This window comes from Podarcis melisellensis (assembly GCF_964234715.1).
Source record: "Podarcis melisellensis genome assembly, chromosome: 2".
Lineage (NCBI taxonomy): Eukaryota > Metazoa > Chordata > Lepidosauria > Squamata > Lacertidae > Podarcis > Podarcis melisellensis.
Genome location: NC_138529.1, coordinates 56,547,126 through 56,565,974, shown reverse-complemented (window position 1 = coordinate 56,565,974; position 18,849 = coordinate 56,547,126). Strand labels below are relative to the sequence as shown.

Below are 18,849 nucleotides of genomic sequence, written 5' to 3'. Positions count from 1 at the left end.
AGGAGGTGAAGGAGGCATCAACACACTAAGGGCTCATCCACACTCCCACTTGTCCCATGCCTAGAAAGCACAGGTTGGAGCGGTTTCCCCCTTGCCCCACTCCTTTCCTAGGGGAAACCTGCTCTTTATATTTAAATTGGATTGAGTGTGGCCATGCACAGCTGCAGTTCATGTGCAGGATCTCCCTGTGGATTGTGAGTCCATGCTGATTCCCCCACCCTCTGCTGGGCTTGGCACATTTTCCATCAGGTTTTATCTCCAGAAGACTTGGAAAGTCTTCTGCTGACCAACCCTTTTAGTGAACATCACTTTTTAATAACATATAGAAAGAGTACTGGGAAATGATGCCCTTATATTTGTTCTTAATAAAACTCTACATTTTGGGACTTTAATATTTCTTTACTTAAAAACACACACACAAAACAAAACAAAACACAAAGCAGCAGCCTAACAGAAATGTCTTCAAATAAAGGTAAAAGGTAAAGGTACCCCTGCCCGTACGGGCCAGTCTTGACAGACTCTGGGGTTGTGCGCCCATCTCACTTAAGAGGCCAGGGGCCAGCGCTGTCCGGAGACACTTCCGGGTCACGTGGCCAGCGTGACATCGCTGCTCTGGCGAGCCAGAGCCGCACACGGAAATGCTGTTTACCTTCCCGCTGGTAAGCGGTCCCTATTTATCTACTTGCACCCGGAGGTGCTTTCGAACTGCTAGGTTGGCAGGCGCTGGGACCAAGCAGCGGGAGCGCACCCCGCCGCAGGGATTCGAACCGCCGACCTTTCGATCGGCAAGTCCTAGGCGCTGAGGCTTTAACCCACAGCGCCACCTGCGTCAATGGAGAGCTATTAGGAAAGGGTATTAGAAAAGTATCCATAGCAACACAAGAGGAAGAGACCATGCATTAATTAAGGAAGCCTTTTTGCAAAAGACTTAAGACATCTAGGCTGGCGTTTTCAGTGAGCGGAATCCAACGTCGCATGAGCAGATGTCTGCTAATGCCGCTGAACTTTGTCTTCCTCTCTTCCCCCCTGCAGCCCCCTATGAACCCTCAAAATCTGGCTGGAACATCCCCATGGGTTACAGAACCAATTTGAGGGTGTGTAGAGGGCTGCAGGGGGAAGGAAATGAAGGTGAAGTTTTGTTACACATGCAGAAGTCTGTTCAATTTGCACATGGACAGAGTTAGACGCAACTCGTTATTTCACCCCTATGTCCAGGGGTGTCAACTTGAATAAAATACATGAGAAAAACAGGTAAGTGCCTTTGGCCGATTAATATTCTACAGCCTTTAAAAAGTGCCTGTGGGAAGTGGGGGTTAATATTTTGCTGTTTGTTTTACTTATTTACTTGCTATTTATCCTGTATTTTATTCTGTGAACTGCCCTGAGATCTTACGATGAAAGGCGGTATATAATAAAATCAATCAATCAATCAATCAATCAATCAATCACATGATGTGGTGCACACACACTACTTGAATGGCAATGTCCATCAACTTTGGGGCAAATAGTTGGCTCCTTTGCGCGTATCTGTTGTTTTCCTCAGCAATTATTAAAGAAACGCCCCTCAGTCCTTTCATTGGTTCATTCACTGACTATGTGTCATCCTTTGCTTTCTCATGAGTTGCCATCACAAGCTTCGTGAACAAAGCTGGCTTGGGAGTCATAGCTGCTGGTGGGGTTGCTGTTTTAGACCTGCAAACGTTTAAATACAACTCCTTGTACTCTGCGTAAAGGTAGAAAAGCTCCTAAGTGTGGGAGTGAATTTCATTTCCTGCCTGACAAGTCATATGACAGCAAGCTGACCTAAATTCTTCCTTCTCCTCCCTTCAGGGATAGAGCTTAACAGTCAGTGTGGGCAGGGTGGCAGAGAGATTCCCAAAGCAGCTGCTTCCTGGCTTCCAGCATAATCACATTTGGGCCTGGGCCTAGTCTACTCCTAAGCCTTCCGATGGACTGTTCATTTGACAGGGGAGGGAAACATGCAGTGCCCAGACGTCAGGCAGTCACTTTCACGAACTGATTTCCTTATATTAAGCCAGCCCACATCACTGGTCTTGTTGGTCTGAGGCAGAACACTCAGTCCTTCCAGGTTAAATACTGTAACTCGGGGTCCCTCAACCTTGTTATGGCTGTGGATTCTCCAATATATGTTTGAGAAATTGCCATGGGTGCCATTGCAAAACGGGCATTCGCTGATGTTTTGCCGCTGGAGCAAAGCAGCTCTCCAAAGCCACAGAAGATAAAGTGGCAAATCTCAGCAACACAGCAACTTGCTCAAGAAACCTGAGTACAAGGTGGCAATCCTATGCATGCACACAGGGGAGTAAATTCCATTAAATTTTGTCCCCTTTGCCCCACATTTCACTCTGCAGTCTTTCCCAACTCTGCTAGCTGAGAAGCTTCAACTGAACATATCTAGAGTCGGACCTGAAAGTTCTCCCATGCAAAAATTCTTGCATGTAGCCACTTGATCTATGGGCCCCGCCAGATATCCTTTTAATTGCACATTCATGTTGGGGTGGCCATACGCAAACGTCTGCAAAAGTTCTGGGGGAGTAATATGTTGGAAGCCACACAGAGTAGCTCGGGCAACCCAGTCAGATGGATGGGGTATAAAAAATTAACAACAACAACAGTAATGATGATGCTTCATTTTCAATCAGTGCATATCCTGTAACTTCCTGCTGAAATCAAATAACTTTCCATAGCATGAATATTCTGGGTTTCTTTTTCTTATCCCACTTTTGCTGCACTGTATACGGTCCCTTCCAGACAGCAGCAATGGGATGGAATTGCAGAACAAGAAAAGCATAATAAATCTACTGTAATCAACACATAGAATAATATACCCGAAATATAACACCAGTCTAGAGGATCTCTTTGATCACCTCTCCTCTTATCCCTGGGATGAGGATTTGGGATCCCAAGCAATACACCATTACTTCACGGGCATTTTAAGGTGAACACTTAAAGGGTAATATGTTGGCCAAACTAGATGATACAAGGTAGATGTGTAAACAGTCTCTCAAAAATGAAAAGCAAACAGGTGAAGCTGGGCAGAGGGCCATCTATTACCTGCAAACAGGCTCCCTCCAGTGGCAAAAAAATAAAAACAACAGAGAATGGGGCCAGGTTGTTGCCCAACGCTTACTCTCTGCCAGTTCCCAGAGCAGGCTATTTATAAATTAATCTAAATAGGGAATGGTGAAAAAGTTGAAAGGAAACATCTTAGAAGAAAACCATCTGGCTAAAACACTTGAGGAAACGATATGCAAAATCCTCATTTTACATTTAGCTGGATGATTCCAGGCTAAGCTAGTTGCATATCTGCATGGAGGAAAAGATTTGAATTCAGAAATTCTGGGGGACCCTGAGCAGATCTCTGGATGATTTGCAATCGCTGGATCAAGGATTTCTGACTCTCAATTATTTAACAGCAACCTGACTTTTGCCACCTAAATCCGGCTGCTGAAGTAAAGAAAGCTAACCGTGTGGGTGGACTTCTGCGCAAAAGGGAATGTGAACCTGGTTCAGTTCTGGCACTGAAAACAAATTCCTAGGCTCAGAAAGTGCTCAGAAGTACCCTGTTCTTTAAGGCTAACTATATGTTTCTTGCACAGTAGCCTCCAAGCACCAGAGATCTTCCTACTCTTGCTCTAGGCTCACATGCTGTGAAACTACCACCCATGTTGGCATGCACCTGATAGGAAGAGAATGATGCCAAAGGGCCATAGCTCCGTGGTAGAGCATCAGCTTGCATGCAGATCTCTGGTTTGAATCCCAGCACTTCCAGGTAGACCTTGGAGAGACCCCTCCTCGCCTGTTGGTGTAGGCAATACTGAGCAAGATGGACCAGTGGTCCGACTCGGAATAAGACAGCTGCCTATGTAAATTTGGTGACATGCTGCGCTTGTGCAGGAAGTTGGGATGTAGAGCTACCTGACAATGGAGCACAAACTGCGTTTGCGGGGTGCTGAGTCTACAGGGAAGATGCATGCAGGCAGCCCTGCCCAGCCAACTGCAGGCTTGTAAATGCTGCAGCTGCACTCTGGGGTGGAAAAGCAGCTCATAGAGTTGGCACATAATAATAATAATAATAATAATAATAATAATAATAATAATAACAACAACAACAACAACAATAATAATAATAATATAAAATAAAATAATAATAATAATAATAATAATATGATTTATTTATACCCCGTCCATCTGGCTAGGCCTCTCCAGCCACTCTGGGCAGCTCCCAACAGAATATTATTATTAGTAATAATAAAAAGTGGTAAAAAATCAAACATTAAAAACGTTCCTAAATGTATACAGGGCTCATTGATGGGCACATGCCCCATAACTGCATGTTCATGTGCATTAACAAGTCACGAGGAGGGTGTGGGGAGCCCTCTCTTAAAAAATTTAAAATTTCAACGCTGCCAACCAGGCATGCTTCAACAAAAACAACTTGGATGAACCGCTTTTAATGAGATATAAGCTCTCACATATGGATTTTTTTTGGGGGGTGGGGGTGGGGGCAGGCAGGAATGACAGTTGCAAACTGCAACTTCCTTTCCCAACTGCCTCTCAGATTTAAAGCAAAGAAGTGTTGGCCTGGCAGGACCACTAGAAACAGGTACAGGCAGAGTGGTGTAGTGGTTGGAGTGCTGTGTCTATGACCTGAGAGACCAGGGTTCAAATCTCCATCTTCTGCCACTAAGCTCACTGGGTGTGAACTTAGGCCAGTCGCCAACTCCCAGCCCAAAATACCTCAAAGGGTTGTTGTGAGGGTAATATGGAAACGGAGAGCCACGTATACACCACTTTGAATTCCTTGGAGGGGAGGTGGGATACAAATTTGATAAATGTATAATAGAATGAAGGCAAATCCATGAACTGTAGAGTTCAAAGAAGCTTGGATGATGCTGGGTTCACTCAGCCAGCCTCCTAACCCCCCAAGATCTTTGGCACACGTTTCAGAAAAGGAAGGGAACTATCAACTTTGAAGTATTTGCTTCAGTTCAGCTAACAGCCGACATTTGGGCAGTATTTGCCTTCTTTAAATCCGGGGCTTTGGTCACCTTCCATGGATGAGATCAGAAGAGGCAATGGAAGCAAACAGGACCTAGCAATGTGAACCTGGCAAATGCAAAATGCAGAGTCAGCATGAACCAAAAGCAACCGCGGCACATGATGTTGGGGCAAGCCGTGATCAAGATGGATCGAGCAATATTAATCTCTCGCCAGGTAAGTGTATGATCATGTCAAACAAAAGTTAAGTATGACATATTACCCAAGAGAGAATACGTGTTTATTTGCATTGATATAATTAAGAGCTCTAAGACAAATACAGTATGGGTGTGGTTATTATTATTAGCTGCGAGTCTCTTCTCTCTGTGCATTTTAATTTCTCTTGAGGGCCTTTTTTCTGATGACCATAAATCTAGTGCAAGCTCATATAAATTAAAAAGAAACAACTGCTTATTACTTCACAGCTTTCCTGCCTATTTCGCACTGTGAGCACCTGGAGACAGACGATAGGAAAGTGGGTATTACCATGAACTTCTAAACAGGGAGCGCAAACCCTCAAACTAAAGTGTCTCCACAGTGTAAACAGATAAATTACTAGTTATGAAACAGACCCTTAATATGCTATGTTTCAATCAAACAAGAAGCTGAATATATTGGAGTCACACCTTATTAGCAGTTGTTGCATTTTTATTCCTTCTGCCAGCTCCAGATGTTGGACATTTGCCAGGGGCTCAAGCCCAACGGGGAGGAGACCTCTGCCCAGACAGTACTACCTTTCCCACTTTGCAAAGAGTATCCAAAAAGATCCGATGCAGCATTAAGAGAATTCTCAGTTTTTATGTGCTGCCTCTTCAGGGTTTAGGCGGCTTACTGATGGCTACATGGCTCATATCCTGAAACCAACACTATTTAATATGATGATGATAATATAAACCATATTTTTCCACTACTATCTTGCCTACTACAATTTAAAGAAGGGCAAAAAGGGGAGGGGGAGAAAGAGATCAGAGGTTAATAGTTTAGGAGAAACACGTTTTTGGATGTTGTGTTTAGCTAGCAAGGAGGGAGGCATACAGAGCACAAGGGCCTCTGAGATCCATAGAAAGAGGGGAAGCAAAGAAGAAGAAAAGAAGAGTTTGGTCTTGAGCGGCTAACATTCTCCTTTCCCTTCCTCCCCCACAACAAACACTCTGTGAGGTGAGTGGGGCTGAGAGACTTCAGAGAAGTGTGACTGGCCCAAGGTCACCCAGCAGCTGCATGTGGAGGAGCAGAGACGTGAACCCGGTTCACCAGATTACAATTCCACTGCTCTTAACCACTACACCACACAGGCGCAGGAAAGATGGAGGCAGAAGCACAGGGTTGGGGAAGCTGAGGCCCTCTAGATATGGTTGGACTCCCAACTCCCTTCTGCCAACAGGCATTCTTATTTCTCCCCTTCCAATATACATAGATACCCACAGCCACTCTCTATGTAGATATTAATATCAGGTATAAATAACTTTATCTGGATGGCACTCTACTACATCTGGGCTAAAAAGAACTGTTGAATAACAGCTACAGCATGACAATGTTCTATCTGCTGGAAATATTGTGATGTATTATAGTTTATTAAATTAACCCCCTAAACCCAGTAGTTTCGGAAGAGTTTACTGCAGGGACCCTCCAGCAGTGACAGAACTACATTTTGGGGGCCCTGAACCTTGAGCTGTCATGTGGGCCCCTTTGCCACCAGCAACAAGGTCTGAGTAAGTTCTGTTATCGTCTTCAATGGGGTTGTTCCATGACAGATCACCACACCTTTATAACACCTGTGCTACCGGCTCTCTAACTTTGGGATTGTTGAAATACGGACAATAAAATAACAATTTGAGTCACGCCACTCAGATTGGGTCTACTAGACCCAAAAATCAATGTGGACTCTGGGCCCCCTCCAGGATTAGGGCCCTGGAACCTAAGCTTCATTAGTTTCATAGTAGATCCACTCCTGTCCTCCAGTTAAATTTGTATGTCTGTTGGTTCCTTTGAACACCTGGGTGCTACTCCGGGAAATAGTGTGGTGACCTCCTTGAGATCGGTAGGGGTTTTCCCAACTCTTTTTTTTTCTAACTGAAGTGCCTAGATCTTGGTGTCTGTGTACATCAAAAGCAGTTTGCCACGGTGTGTGGGAAGCTGATGTTAAGGTAGGGGAGAAAAGCCAGCAGCCCCACCAAACATCCAGAAGCCTAAAACCTCTCAGCATTGTTGGCTGCCTTGCGTCTAATGTCAACCTGACCCTCTATCTATATATATGTCCCTGTGATCTAACCCTCTGGGAATTGCTTCTCTGAATTTGTGTCATCTGCAAACTATCTGTGAGAAAAATTGCTGTAAACCATTATCTGCAAAAGAAGTCCTCTTCAGGGATTTGACCTGGAGCCCTGTGGGCTAAAGTGGGTGTGGTGGGAGTGGCACATGGCTTCTCCCCCCTTCCAAATCTGACCTTCACTTGCATACTGACAAAGTCTGAAGGTTTCTTTAAAAACAAAAACAAAAAACCAGCAACAGACGAGTGCATTTGGATGCATAAGCTTACAAGCTTCTCTGATACTGGAAATCCTGATAAGGCATTTGCCCAAGCACACTTGCAAAGCTCCTTTGGATTTGGATTTGAGAGTTTGGATTTGATATCCCGCTTTATCACTATCCGAAGGAGTCTCAAAGTGGCTAACATTCTCCTTTCCCTTCCTCCCCAACAAACACTCTGTGAGGTGAGTGGGGCTGAGAGACTTCAGAGAAGTGAGACTAGCCCAAGGTCACCCAGCAGCTGCATGTGGAGGAGCGGAGACTCGAACCCGGTTTCCCAGATTACAAGACTACCGCTCTTAACCACTACACCACACTGGCTCTCTTTCAGACCTCCATCCCAAACAAGTGAAGGTCAGGCATGGAGGGGCTCTGCGTGACGCCCATGCTCCCAGTTCCCCATCCCACTTTTGCGATGCTCGTGCCCCCTTCCCACTTCAGCCCCTCCCACTTCAGGCTGAATGTCTGGAAAGGCACACAGTTTGAAAGGCAACATCAAACTTCATGGACATATGATTCTCACGAGGCCACCAGAGACCCAGAGTACTCACATAGTTATCTCTTGCAGACCAGCCGGGGTAGAGCTGCATGTGGAGCTGCCTTTCCTTGCGGGCCAGTTCATAGTACTTGGCTTGTTCCTCCCGTGACAGCGCGTGCCACTGAAACAGAAACCACAGAAAGCTGTGAGACGCTAAGAGACACCACCCCTCTGATCAGAAAAGAGCAAATGCTAAGAGTGGATACCAGACATCAGGCCCAGGGAACCTGTGCCCCTGCAGATGTTGCTGAATTGCACCTCCCACCAGCTCCAATGGCTAGGGATGATGGGAGGTGTGGCTAGCATCACCTAGAGGGCCAAATGTTCCCCAGGCCTGCCACATATGGAAACAGTGCTGAGGCAGCTCACAACCACTTCTGAGAGGACCAGCAAAACCACCCTGAATCGGAAAACAAAGTTTCTGGAATTTTGGAAGGCAAGGGAATAATTTAATGAAGTTTCCATTGGTATCAATGGGAAAACTTTAATGTTTGTAGCCATACCAAGTGGTGGTGGTGATGGTAGTGGAGATTTTCAGGTGGGTTGCAGCTGGGGAGAGTAGATAAAGCTCCCCCCTATGCACTGCAGACAATTACCTGCCCCACCCCCAGAACCTGTAATCAACTAAAGAAATGCTAGATGCTGAGCTGCCTGCTACATATTAAGCAAACTTAGTTTGGTCCTAATACATCATTACTCTAGTCACTGTAATGTAGTTGCACACAGCTCTCTGTTTTTATTCAAATAGACCGCTGTGTGCAGGGAGCAGGAAGCCTTTGCCATATAACCAGAAAGCAACTGTCTCTTATTTCTAGACAAGAATGGTGAAGCATTTTGACTGCTCAAGTAAGACAAAACTGTTTTGGGAAAATGGAGAAGCCCACATTGGACTAAACAACCATTTATTTTTGTGGGTTTTCTCCTCCTTTAGCTTCTACAGAACAAACAAAAGTACAGGAAAAACCAGGTCTTTACTGTCAAAATTTAAAATCAGATTATAATGTAGAGTTCTTGGGATTAAATTTAAAGTTGTGTGGCTCAGTGGTTTGGGCTCACAGAAACAAGGGAAAGATGTATGCCAAGGTTAAGGGTGGAGGAGGAGTCCAGTAAATCCACTGATCATGAACTTGGGGAACCTAGAGTCAAATCCTTGCTCAACCATAGACTCACTGAGTGGTCACTGGTAGATCCCAAGGCCTCACTCAAAAGTTCCCCACTTTCACAGTCAAAAATAACTGGGACTCGTCTCACATGGTTTTGCAGACGTGTGCTTTGTGAAGTGAAAAGTACTTTACATGTTAGAAGTGATCCAGAAACGATTTCGGAGTCTTAGCTGAAAACATATTGCTGCAACTTAAATTTCCTGACAACATAGCAGCCTTGGAAAACCCCAATAATAAAATGAATTATGCTCAGTGATGTGAGGAGTGGCATACAGTCTGACACAGGTGGCAGCGGTACGGCAAAAGACAATAAAACACAAAGCAAGGTGTTGAAGGCTTTTCTTGGCAGTTCCTACAGCAACGTAAGGTTCCTTAAGACAACCTATGAAATTCATCATAGTGGATCTCGAAGCCCACATAAATGCACTCTGTGGAGGACATTTAGGCTATATAGGGAGAAGGTAGAGTAAAAGCATGGAGGCTTTGGCTCCCTAAGTTTCTGATGACCCTTTCAGATTCTGCTGCAAGTCTGTAATACAGTTTGCCAGGCCACTACAACTAAGAGTGATTTCAAAACCATTAATGAGTAAATACCCTGCATGGGTCACAATCCTCAGTCCCAGCTTCACTCGAGGAGACACCCACACCCACACACCCCATTAACCTCCTTGCTAAGCATGGTTACCCTAACAACAGCATAGCAGCCCACCCACAGTGCTGTGGGAACCTCCAGCTAATTCAGCTTGCAAATGGCCATTTGGGAATCTACACCACCAAGCATGAAAGGCCAGCCATCTTCCACCATCTTTCCCAACCCAGTGGAGTTGGGTCTGCATTTGCTCTTCAGGAGGCTGGATGAAGCCTGTGCTTGGATCCTGCTTGTAGGCTTCCCACCGACATCAGGTTGGGTGCTGTGAGAACAATATAGTGGACTAGATAAGCCTGATCTTCTAGTCAAGACTCTCCTCACTTTCTTTAACCATGGATCCAAAAAGCGCACGGCCTCTGGATGTACTGCAGATGCATTTGCTAGCGCATATCCATGACGCCTCCCTAGTCATCAGAACACCCCCACCTCCTTTTTGTGCTCTTACCCGCCTTCCTAATATCTGATTGATGGCTGCACTTTCTTTCAAGGTGCACTCAGCAATGACTGTCCCCCGCATCTCTTTCATATACAGCATGAAAGCGTTCAGAGGCTTCTTGATGGTAGGCTTCTTGGCTTCCTTCTCTCTCTTTGGTTCTGGTTGTGATTTCCTTGCCAGAAACAGGAAAAAACAACAACCGGTTAGTAAAAAAGAACTGAGTGGTAACGGGAAATCTTGGCTGCTTTGAGAAGACTAAAATCCATGATTTAATTATATATATTGACAGTAAAATGCAGACTCCAGCAATGGCCTAGTAGCTACCATTGGAGACACAACACTGGACTTTGTACAGTCCTGATTTGGCATAGACAGATATTACCTGTGATTTATTAAATGTGAGGCAAAACCCACTGCATTTACTATTCCAATTTGCAGAACTGTAAATGGTCTGCATCTGGGCTGGGGACCTCTGTGGTCCTCCAGGTATTGTTGGACTCCAACTTCCATCAGCCCCAGCCTGCATTCTCAATGGTCAGGGATGATGGCACAGGAACCCAGAAACATTTGAAGGGCATCAGTTTCCCCATCAAAACAGGCCTTGGGGCGGGGGGAAGCAGAGTGGCTGAGAGAGGCATGAAATGTCATCCTCCTAGCTACCTTTTCCCCACTGGAAGTGGCACCATACTGGCTCTGCTTTGCCAAGGAGAAGCAGCTTCAAAAAGTTGCAAAATGGATGCGGAATTATATCGTTCCAGCCTAAGCATTCTCTCAAGACCTGGTCACTTACATGCTCCGGTCGTAATGGTCAAACTCTTGTTTCCCAGAGGGAGATGTGATACCCGGGTGCGGGATTCCTGTGGTGTGCATTCCAGAGCCGAGCATCAAGGGATGTGTGATCCTGCAACATAAAGCATGTTTGTGACTGCCTGGGCTTTTTAACAGATTACAGACCTCCTGGGTTTCATACTGCAGTTGGACTCATGCTAATTAAATGAGAGAGAGAGAGAGAGAGGGGGGGGGACCACCTTTAAGAATGCTCAGTAGACTGATATTAAAACGGAATGGTTGCATATTCATTGACAATTCCAAAAAACACACAGCAGCGGAAACATGGGTTTCTAAAAGCTTACGCAGCTGCAAAAGTTCTGTAGCATGGATCCTTAGTTATATTCTGTGGAGCTGCCACATTCTGGAACAGGGCCATTGAATTAAGCAGGCAACACTGGGACGTTTAGCAATGGCAATCCTACCTAATGATTTGTTTTTCATTAGTGTTTGGGAGACAGAGGTTTGCCCACTAGGTGGCACTCTTTGAATTTTTCCTTCTATATTCATAGTAGCAACTGAGCAGGAGCCCATTAACTGAGTACAATTTACATGTGAAGTAACTCTCTGAAATCCATTTGCATTATCCTATGTCATCCTGACATTCTGTAGCAGCAGCAGCAGCAGCAGCAGCAGTAATAATAATTTATAATTTATACCCCACCCACCTGGCTGGGTTTCTGTAAGTGAAGCATTCTTCCTGAACTATAATAACACCCAAGAGTGCTGCATCGCAGCTTTTGACGAAGCTGATGGCAATGCCAAGCCTGACTTGGTATTTTCTCCCCATCGGGCCTGCAGTTAAATAGAGGCTACAAGACTTAATTTGGTGTGTGATTAAACTTAAAGAGCTGTACTTAACTGTTCTCAGCGCACACACCAGTTTTCAGTTTCAAAGAGTGGGCATTTTGCACTAGCTTTTGGCTGCGTATATTTGGTTTGGGGCTATCTTGCCCAAGTAATCCATGGTCCTAGTGACACTGTGAAGTGTACCTAAGCCCATTTCAGGTTAGGCCTTGGGCAAAATTTTTATACCAACTGCTTTGCAAAAATATGGAATTAAGCCATTGGTCCTTCTAGCTCAGTATCATCTGCTATGATTGGCCATGGCTCTCCAGGGTTTCAGGCAGGGTTTTCTCACAGCCATATCTGGAGATACAAATGATTGAAGCAGATGCCCTCTCACTAAGCCTCAGCCTAACTGTGTGATCTAGCACCTCACGTTGGATATTCAGATCTCACTTGTTGACACTGTATTGTTAGGGCTGTAACATAAACATTATGGCCGTCTCCAGGCCTCATTGCCTCCCTGGAGCAATTCTGAGCACAATGGGACCTGGGAGTGTAAAGCCAATGCTATCATTGCGATCATAACACAGCTACTTAAGATTAATAGTTTATACACCCTTCATCAGGCCTGTACAATATTTTCAGCACTGGAGAATGATGCTGTCAGTTTACCAAGCTTCATGACTGAAGCTTGAGACAGCAGGATTGCCCATGGGAGACAACCAACTGTTCATTAGCTCTGTTGGCACAAAAAGAAATTATGCTTGATTTTAATCTACTGGCATGACTTGAAGCTTGATCATTATCTGCCGAGGTGTGTGTTCTTGTCTGTGAAACCTGCCTTGTTCTTCTCTGTAAAGTGGGAATGCCGGTATGATGAAGAATGAAACTGTCAGGCAACCAAGGAGGTCTGCAGAGTCATTTATCTTAAATATTAAGATGCTTAGACTGGAGTAGTTGCCTCCGGCAGGCTGAAAATTAAGGTAATAACAATAATACTATCGTCCTCATCATAATCAAGTGCCTTTTCGACTACTGTTCCTAAAGCAAATCCCATGATGTCTTCATCAAGAGACGTACTGAGCACTCTCATTAAGACTACACAGAGTAGAAGCCAAAGCTAGAGAGATGCCCAACCAAGTGGTCCGTCTATTTCTATCTATCTATCTATCTATCTATCTATCTATCTATCTATCTATCTATCTATCTATCATCTATCTATCTATCTATCTATCCATCTATCTATCTATCTATCATCATCTATCTATCATCTATCTATCTATCATCTATCTATATCTATCTAATCTATCTATCTATCTATCTATCTATCTATCTATCTATCTATCTATCATCTATCATCTATCTCTATCTACCATTTATCTATCATCTCTCTCTCTCTCTCTCTCTCTCTCTCTCTCTCTCTCTCACACACACACACACACACACACACACACACACTCCCCATAGGTTAAAGCTCATCCCTGCCGGACTTCTCAAGACAGACAAGGAAGATGGAAGTTGGCTTCAGATCCTTCTAATGAATTCTCGAACCACTCACAACCAGCATCTGGATTGGTAGTGCAGATCTGGAGGGACAATGGGAAATTTGTGTTCCCTTATGAAGGCAGGTCTAAGTTTTTTAAAGTGTTGCATGGGGGGAACTGCAGTACACAGTCCTGCCACCACAAAAGGAACAGCCTGACAAAAGCAAATATTTGCTTTGTATCATGGTATACTGATGCTTCTAGTTTACTACCATCCTCAGCCGTTGTAAATTTCCATACATTTCCAGGTTACCAAAGCCAGCAATCTTAAGCCAAGGGAGGGCTCTTGTCAGGGGCCATACAAGGAATTAACTGAACAAGGAGGACATTGCCAGGCATCTACCTTGCACTCATGTAGTGCATGAGGCATGGAGGAAAGCTGAGAGTGGACTCAAGTAGTGGAGTGAGGTAGGAATGAGAACCTGACCTGATGGTTTGAATTTATCAGGTGCTCTGTCCCAAACAAGACCAATTTCTACTTTTGTTAGCTGAAGATGACGACCATTGCAGAGGTAGTAATAGGGGTGCCCATTATGTTCTGTAGTATTATGAAGTGACACCAAAAGGGGAGCATTATGCTGGAAACAGACAACAGCGTTGTTGGTTCTTTTGAGAGCTGAAAGCAAAAAGAGACACCATTGCTTGCAATGTGTGCACTCATCTTTCTTACCAGGCCTGGTAAATAACTTTTGCAAAGTTTTGCATTGTTGTTGTTGTTTATAAAAAAAAAAATGGGGAGGAAGAACTGTTTAACCACAGGCAACAATAGAACAAAAGAAATGGGTGTGCACCATGAGAGGTGAAACCTTTCGTCAAAGCACTTACAAACTCTATTTTTTTGTCTCCAGCCACATAAGACTAAGAGACATACTGACGTTTGAGGCTGCAGTGGTGGTGCTCACATGAAGACGGACTTTACAGCATCTTCATGAGGGTTCTCTCTCTCCACCCCCTACTATTGTTGACCAAAGCCAAAATTGTGTTACTCCTTTTTGAGAGCGTGCTAAGTTCGTGTGTTGTTTTAAAGGATTATTATTTTTTAAAGCCACCTGCCTAAAACAGGAGACTCCACTCCCTGTTGCTGCCGCCCAGAAGCCTCCCTAAGTGCTGCAAGCTTGAACGGCGTGGACTGCAAAAGAAGCAGAGCGATTTTGTCCTGACTTAGGCAGCTCATACTTACCTAGAGAAAGAAGCCCCAGCAGTGAGCGCCGACGTATAGGGCTGTCTAAATCCACATGACTGGAAAGGACAGACAGGCTGGCTCTGCCTGGGATCAGGAAGAAAGAGTCCATAAAGCATCTATATCGGTGCCACCTTTCCTGCATACCCTTTTCCCAAGTGGACTCGTCACGGACTTGTATTTTTGGGAAAAGGAGAAGCCTCCTGTTGTACATTGGCTTCTGTCCCGATGGGGAGGTGAGCTTCAGCTGGAGGTGGGTCTAAACAGGTCTACAGGAAAGTTCCACTAATGCCACCTTAAAACCCTACCTGTGCTTATTATACTCCCAGCTCTGCAACGTTGCTAAAGAACTAGGCCTCGATCCAAGTTGATTTGCACACAAGCTTCTTGACGCACCCTCCCTATAGCCCTAAAAGGGTGACAATTCAAATCCTACTGCATGTCGATTCCAAATGCTTTCTTCTTAACTGTAATTGAAGCAGGAACCTTTGGGTTTGGAGTGCTGTTGATGGCATCGCTTAGTCTTGATTCTGCACCTTAGTCCCTAAAAGCTGGTGCAGGGTGAAGATGAGCAGGATCAGCATGAGTGGCACAGCTGGAAGACTGAGTGTAGTTCAATCTCCCACAATAGTTTGTGCCTGCTCTTTGATCTATGCCCTTGCTCCCCTTGTGGATTAGTGTTAAGGCCTGGGTAGACCTCTCTGTATCAATATTAATAGGCATGTTACAGTGGCTGTTGAGTTCTGAGTCAGTAGGTTCAACTCACACTTGAACTCATTAGGCGAACTTAGACAACTCTCTGCTCCTTCTCCCTAAGCCTGAATAATAATAATAATAATAATAATAATAATAATAATAATAATAATGATGAAGATGATGGAGGCCTACTTGACAGGCTGAACAGAGGGATCAATGACATATGCAACACTTTAATTCTCCTAAGTATTATTACTATTCCTACTAATTCATTACTTGCTTAAAAACTTGCAACCCAAGCAACATTGCTGCAAACTTAGGAGCACATGTAAAAATATGCCGAACACTAGCCAAGTGCTACAACAGGAAGCAGGCTTTTGAAGTTTCAACATTTGGGCCTTGGAGATGAGAACACAGTTTAATTCTGAAGTGACATTCATTATTCCATAGGCCAAGATTCCCCAAGAAAAGAAATGGTTGTTGCCAAGGAGGTTTTTCATCAATGTGAACCTGACATGGAAATTATTTCAACTGGAAAATCAATCCTCGATTCTGACTATTCAGAATGAAAGTGCTTTTTTTGTATGTGTCTGTATGTGTGTGTTTTTAAAAAACCCCTGTGAAAGTAGAATGGAAATATTTATTTACTTAAGTTATTTCAAAACCAGCATGAGGCATCAAGTTAAATTGTTGCATACGTAACTCATATTGTGCAGCTTTTTTACAAGGCTTTTTAGGGAAGGTGTGTTTGCAGCTAAGCTTCAGTGAACAAGCTCACCAGACTGGACTGCAAGTCATTTTTATTGGAGGTTCTCGACTTGTCATTCCACCTAATTAAAGGGAGACTTATTACAGGGCCTCTTCCCCAAAATACTTGGCAGGTACAAAGGACATTCCTGCCGAACTCTTTCTTGCTAAGGAAAAGCTGCTTCCTGCATTCAGACCCCTTTGTGTTTGAAGTCAGCCTCATTCCAGATCAGTGAACGTTCAGAGCCATTCACATACCACAGTGCTTGTTACTGGCAGATGGGGGCTCTGAAGTCTTCCTCCTCCTCCACAATTAATTTCAGCACTGCTAACGCTGCCAAACCTCTGCAAAGCATGGTGTGGAGAGACCAAGTAACAAAACACCCCCCACACCCCTGGACGTATTACTGGAGGGGCATCAGTAGCACTTGCTTGTAGACAGCTCAGTGTATACAAATGGGAGAAGATCGCATACAGTATATAGGCCGGGAAACATTTAAACTGCAAATTTGGATATAAAATCCCCGAGAACAATTTTTTAACTAAGTGCTTATATCTTACTGAGCTTGCAGAGAAATTAAGTCACACCTAACTTTCTCAGAGCTCTATGCAATGACTGCAATCCAAAGATAAACTTGCACCAGAGTTTTATAGGGTCACAAAGTGTACTTCTGCGTAAGCATCTGAAGTACACCCACATGCAAATGGTACTGTGCACACATTGTGGGATTTTCCACTGCACACTGATGTACCAGGAGTTCATAGCCAAATGCTGCAATCCAGCAAGCTGTGGAAAATGCTATCATAACATCTTTATGATTTACACGAGAGTTTCCTCAATGTTTTTATAGGTATTTGAATTTTGTGCAGGAATTTCGTTTCATTTAGGAATGTCAATATGAGTGAAAGAGTGCAAAGTCATGGCCATATCGGGGCTCCCTGTTGTGCATTTAGGGACACAGCTGGGTTGTCATTTTTTACGTATGCTGTGAGAAACAAAAACTGGTGGTGTACTACAGTGGTGCCTCGCAAGACGAAATTAATCCGTTCCGTGAGGCTCTTCGTATAGCGGTTTTTTCGTCTTGCGAAGCAAGCCCATTGACAGATTAGCGGATTAGCGCTACAGCTGTCAAGCGGCTTCCAGCGATCAGCTGTTAAGCGGCTTATCAGCGGAACAGCTGATAAGCGGCTTAGCGGCTTAAGAAAAGGGCAAAAAAAGCGAAAAAAAACCCGCGGGGGGATGCAAGATTTTTTTCGTCTTGCGAAGCAACCCCATAGGGGAATTCGTTTTGCGAAGCGCCTCCAAAACGGAAAACCCTTTCGTCTAGCGGGTTTTTCGTCTTGCGAGGCGTTCGTCTTGCGGGGCACCACTGTATCAGCAAACACAATTTCTGCATAAAGCATGAAATTGGTCTGACTCTGCTGTGCACCTGTGTTTGGAGAAGAGAGATAGACCTTCTCCTGATATGCTGTGCGTCCCATTCCTGCTTGGGTCCTGCTGCGGTGTTGCTGGTTTTTTAAAACAGAAAGATGTAAACGAAGACACATATTTAATGTAACATGTAGCCTGGCCCATGGTCAGATACAAAGCAGTTTTCTACATATGTGCAGGCCTCTGGAGTCCATCCCCAGTGCAACTGGAAGAAAAACTGGGCTTCCTCTAGATGCAACTTTTTGATGGAAACAGACATTGCATTGAAAATGGAGAAATACTTTGTGCTGGCTATGGGGAGAAAGTGCTAATGGAAATGTCTGCCTCTTGATCTCTTTAATCCCTTACTAAAAATCTGGCTGTCTGATCACTAGTGGTTAAGGTTGGCAAGAGGGGCTAATAGAAAGTAAAAGCATGAAGATGCTGCCCGATCAAGCAACAAACCAATATTAGTATCAGTATCAGCTTTGCTTTCTAGAAGCAGGGTTTGTGCCTTACATACTTCCTGTCTGTCTTTTCTGCGGACACCCTTCCAAGCCGACAGAAAAATAACTCAGAGGTCTTCCTATCCTCTCCAAATTACTTTATTCCTTTTAAACAGTAGTTAATCATCGCCCAAATTATAGCAAGTCTAGGACAGATACAATGTTAAACATAAAATATCTAAAGAACCAACCAACCATAAAGCCTGAAGCCTCAGGTGCCTCTTCTTTGTGAATAAATATATAGAAAATCATTTGGTAGTCAAATATTGTATTGTATTGCTTTGTGATGTGTTTTATTGCATCTCCCTTAGGTGATGCACTTAACATGTCTGTGCCACAGTTATGGCAGAAATTCCTATCTGCATACTGCTAAGGATGGGTGAATCTGCAAATGATGGTTTCTTTCCATTTCTCATTCTTCCAATCTTAAGTTTAGTTCTCCAATATCAGCTTGCACATTTTGTGTGTGTGCGTGTGTTTTTAAAAATATTTCTGGAAATTTACTAACATTTTAGTGTTAATTTCTCCCAAGATGCACATGTTTATATGCAGTTTTACATTTTTGCAAAACAGTATTGCTGAACATATTGCATCTTTGTAGGTTACTTTCACCAGCATGTGCATTTTTATGCACACTTTGTCCCAGTACATTCATTTTTGCACACATTACTTGGCTGGAGAACTACAGTGCAAAATTCAGAAAAGCACATATTTTGAAGGCTGTCTTTAGATTTCAGAATCGTTTTGGAAAACACAAATTAGTTAGGTTCACCTT

At 44.0% G+C, this 18,849-nt stretch overlaps 1 protein-coding gene across 15 annotated transcripts in view; it reads right to left on the bottom strand.

Annotated features, from left to right (window-relative positions):
* Positions 1-18,849, bottom strand: part of TCF7 (transcription factor 7) — a 116,714-nt gene that overhangs the window by 14,794 nt on the left and 83,071 nt on the right. For 12 of the 15 annotated variants that reach the window (XR_014163919.1, XR_014163920.1, XM_081893753.1 and 9 more), the window contains 4 exons: positions 14,715-14,801; positions 11,164-11,274; positions 10,383-10,545; positions 8,139-8,246 (listed from right to left, as the gene is read on the bottom strand). Coding sequence is in view for 13 of the 15 variants with exons in the window: in XM_081893753.1 (XP_081749879.1) it covers positions 8,139-8,246; positions 10,383-10,545; positions 11,164-11,274; positions 14,715-14,801 (469 nt within the window). In the remaining 2 variants the exon portion in view is untranslated. The remainder of the gene's footprint in view (positions 1-8,138; positions 8,247-10,382; positions 10,546-11,163; positions 11,275-14,714; positions 14,802-18,849) is intronic. The other 3 variants (XM_081893749.1, XM_081893750.1, XM_081893752.1) reach the window with 1 other exon arrangement.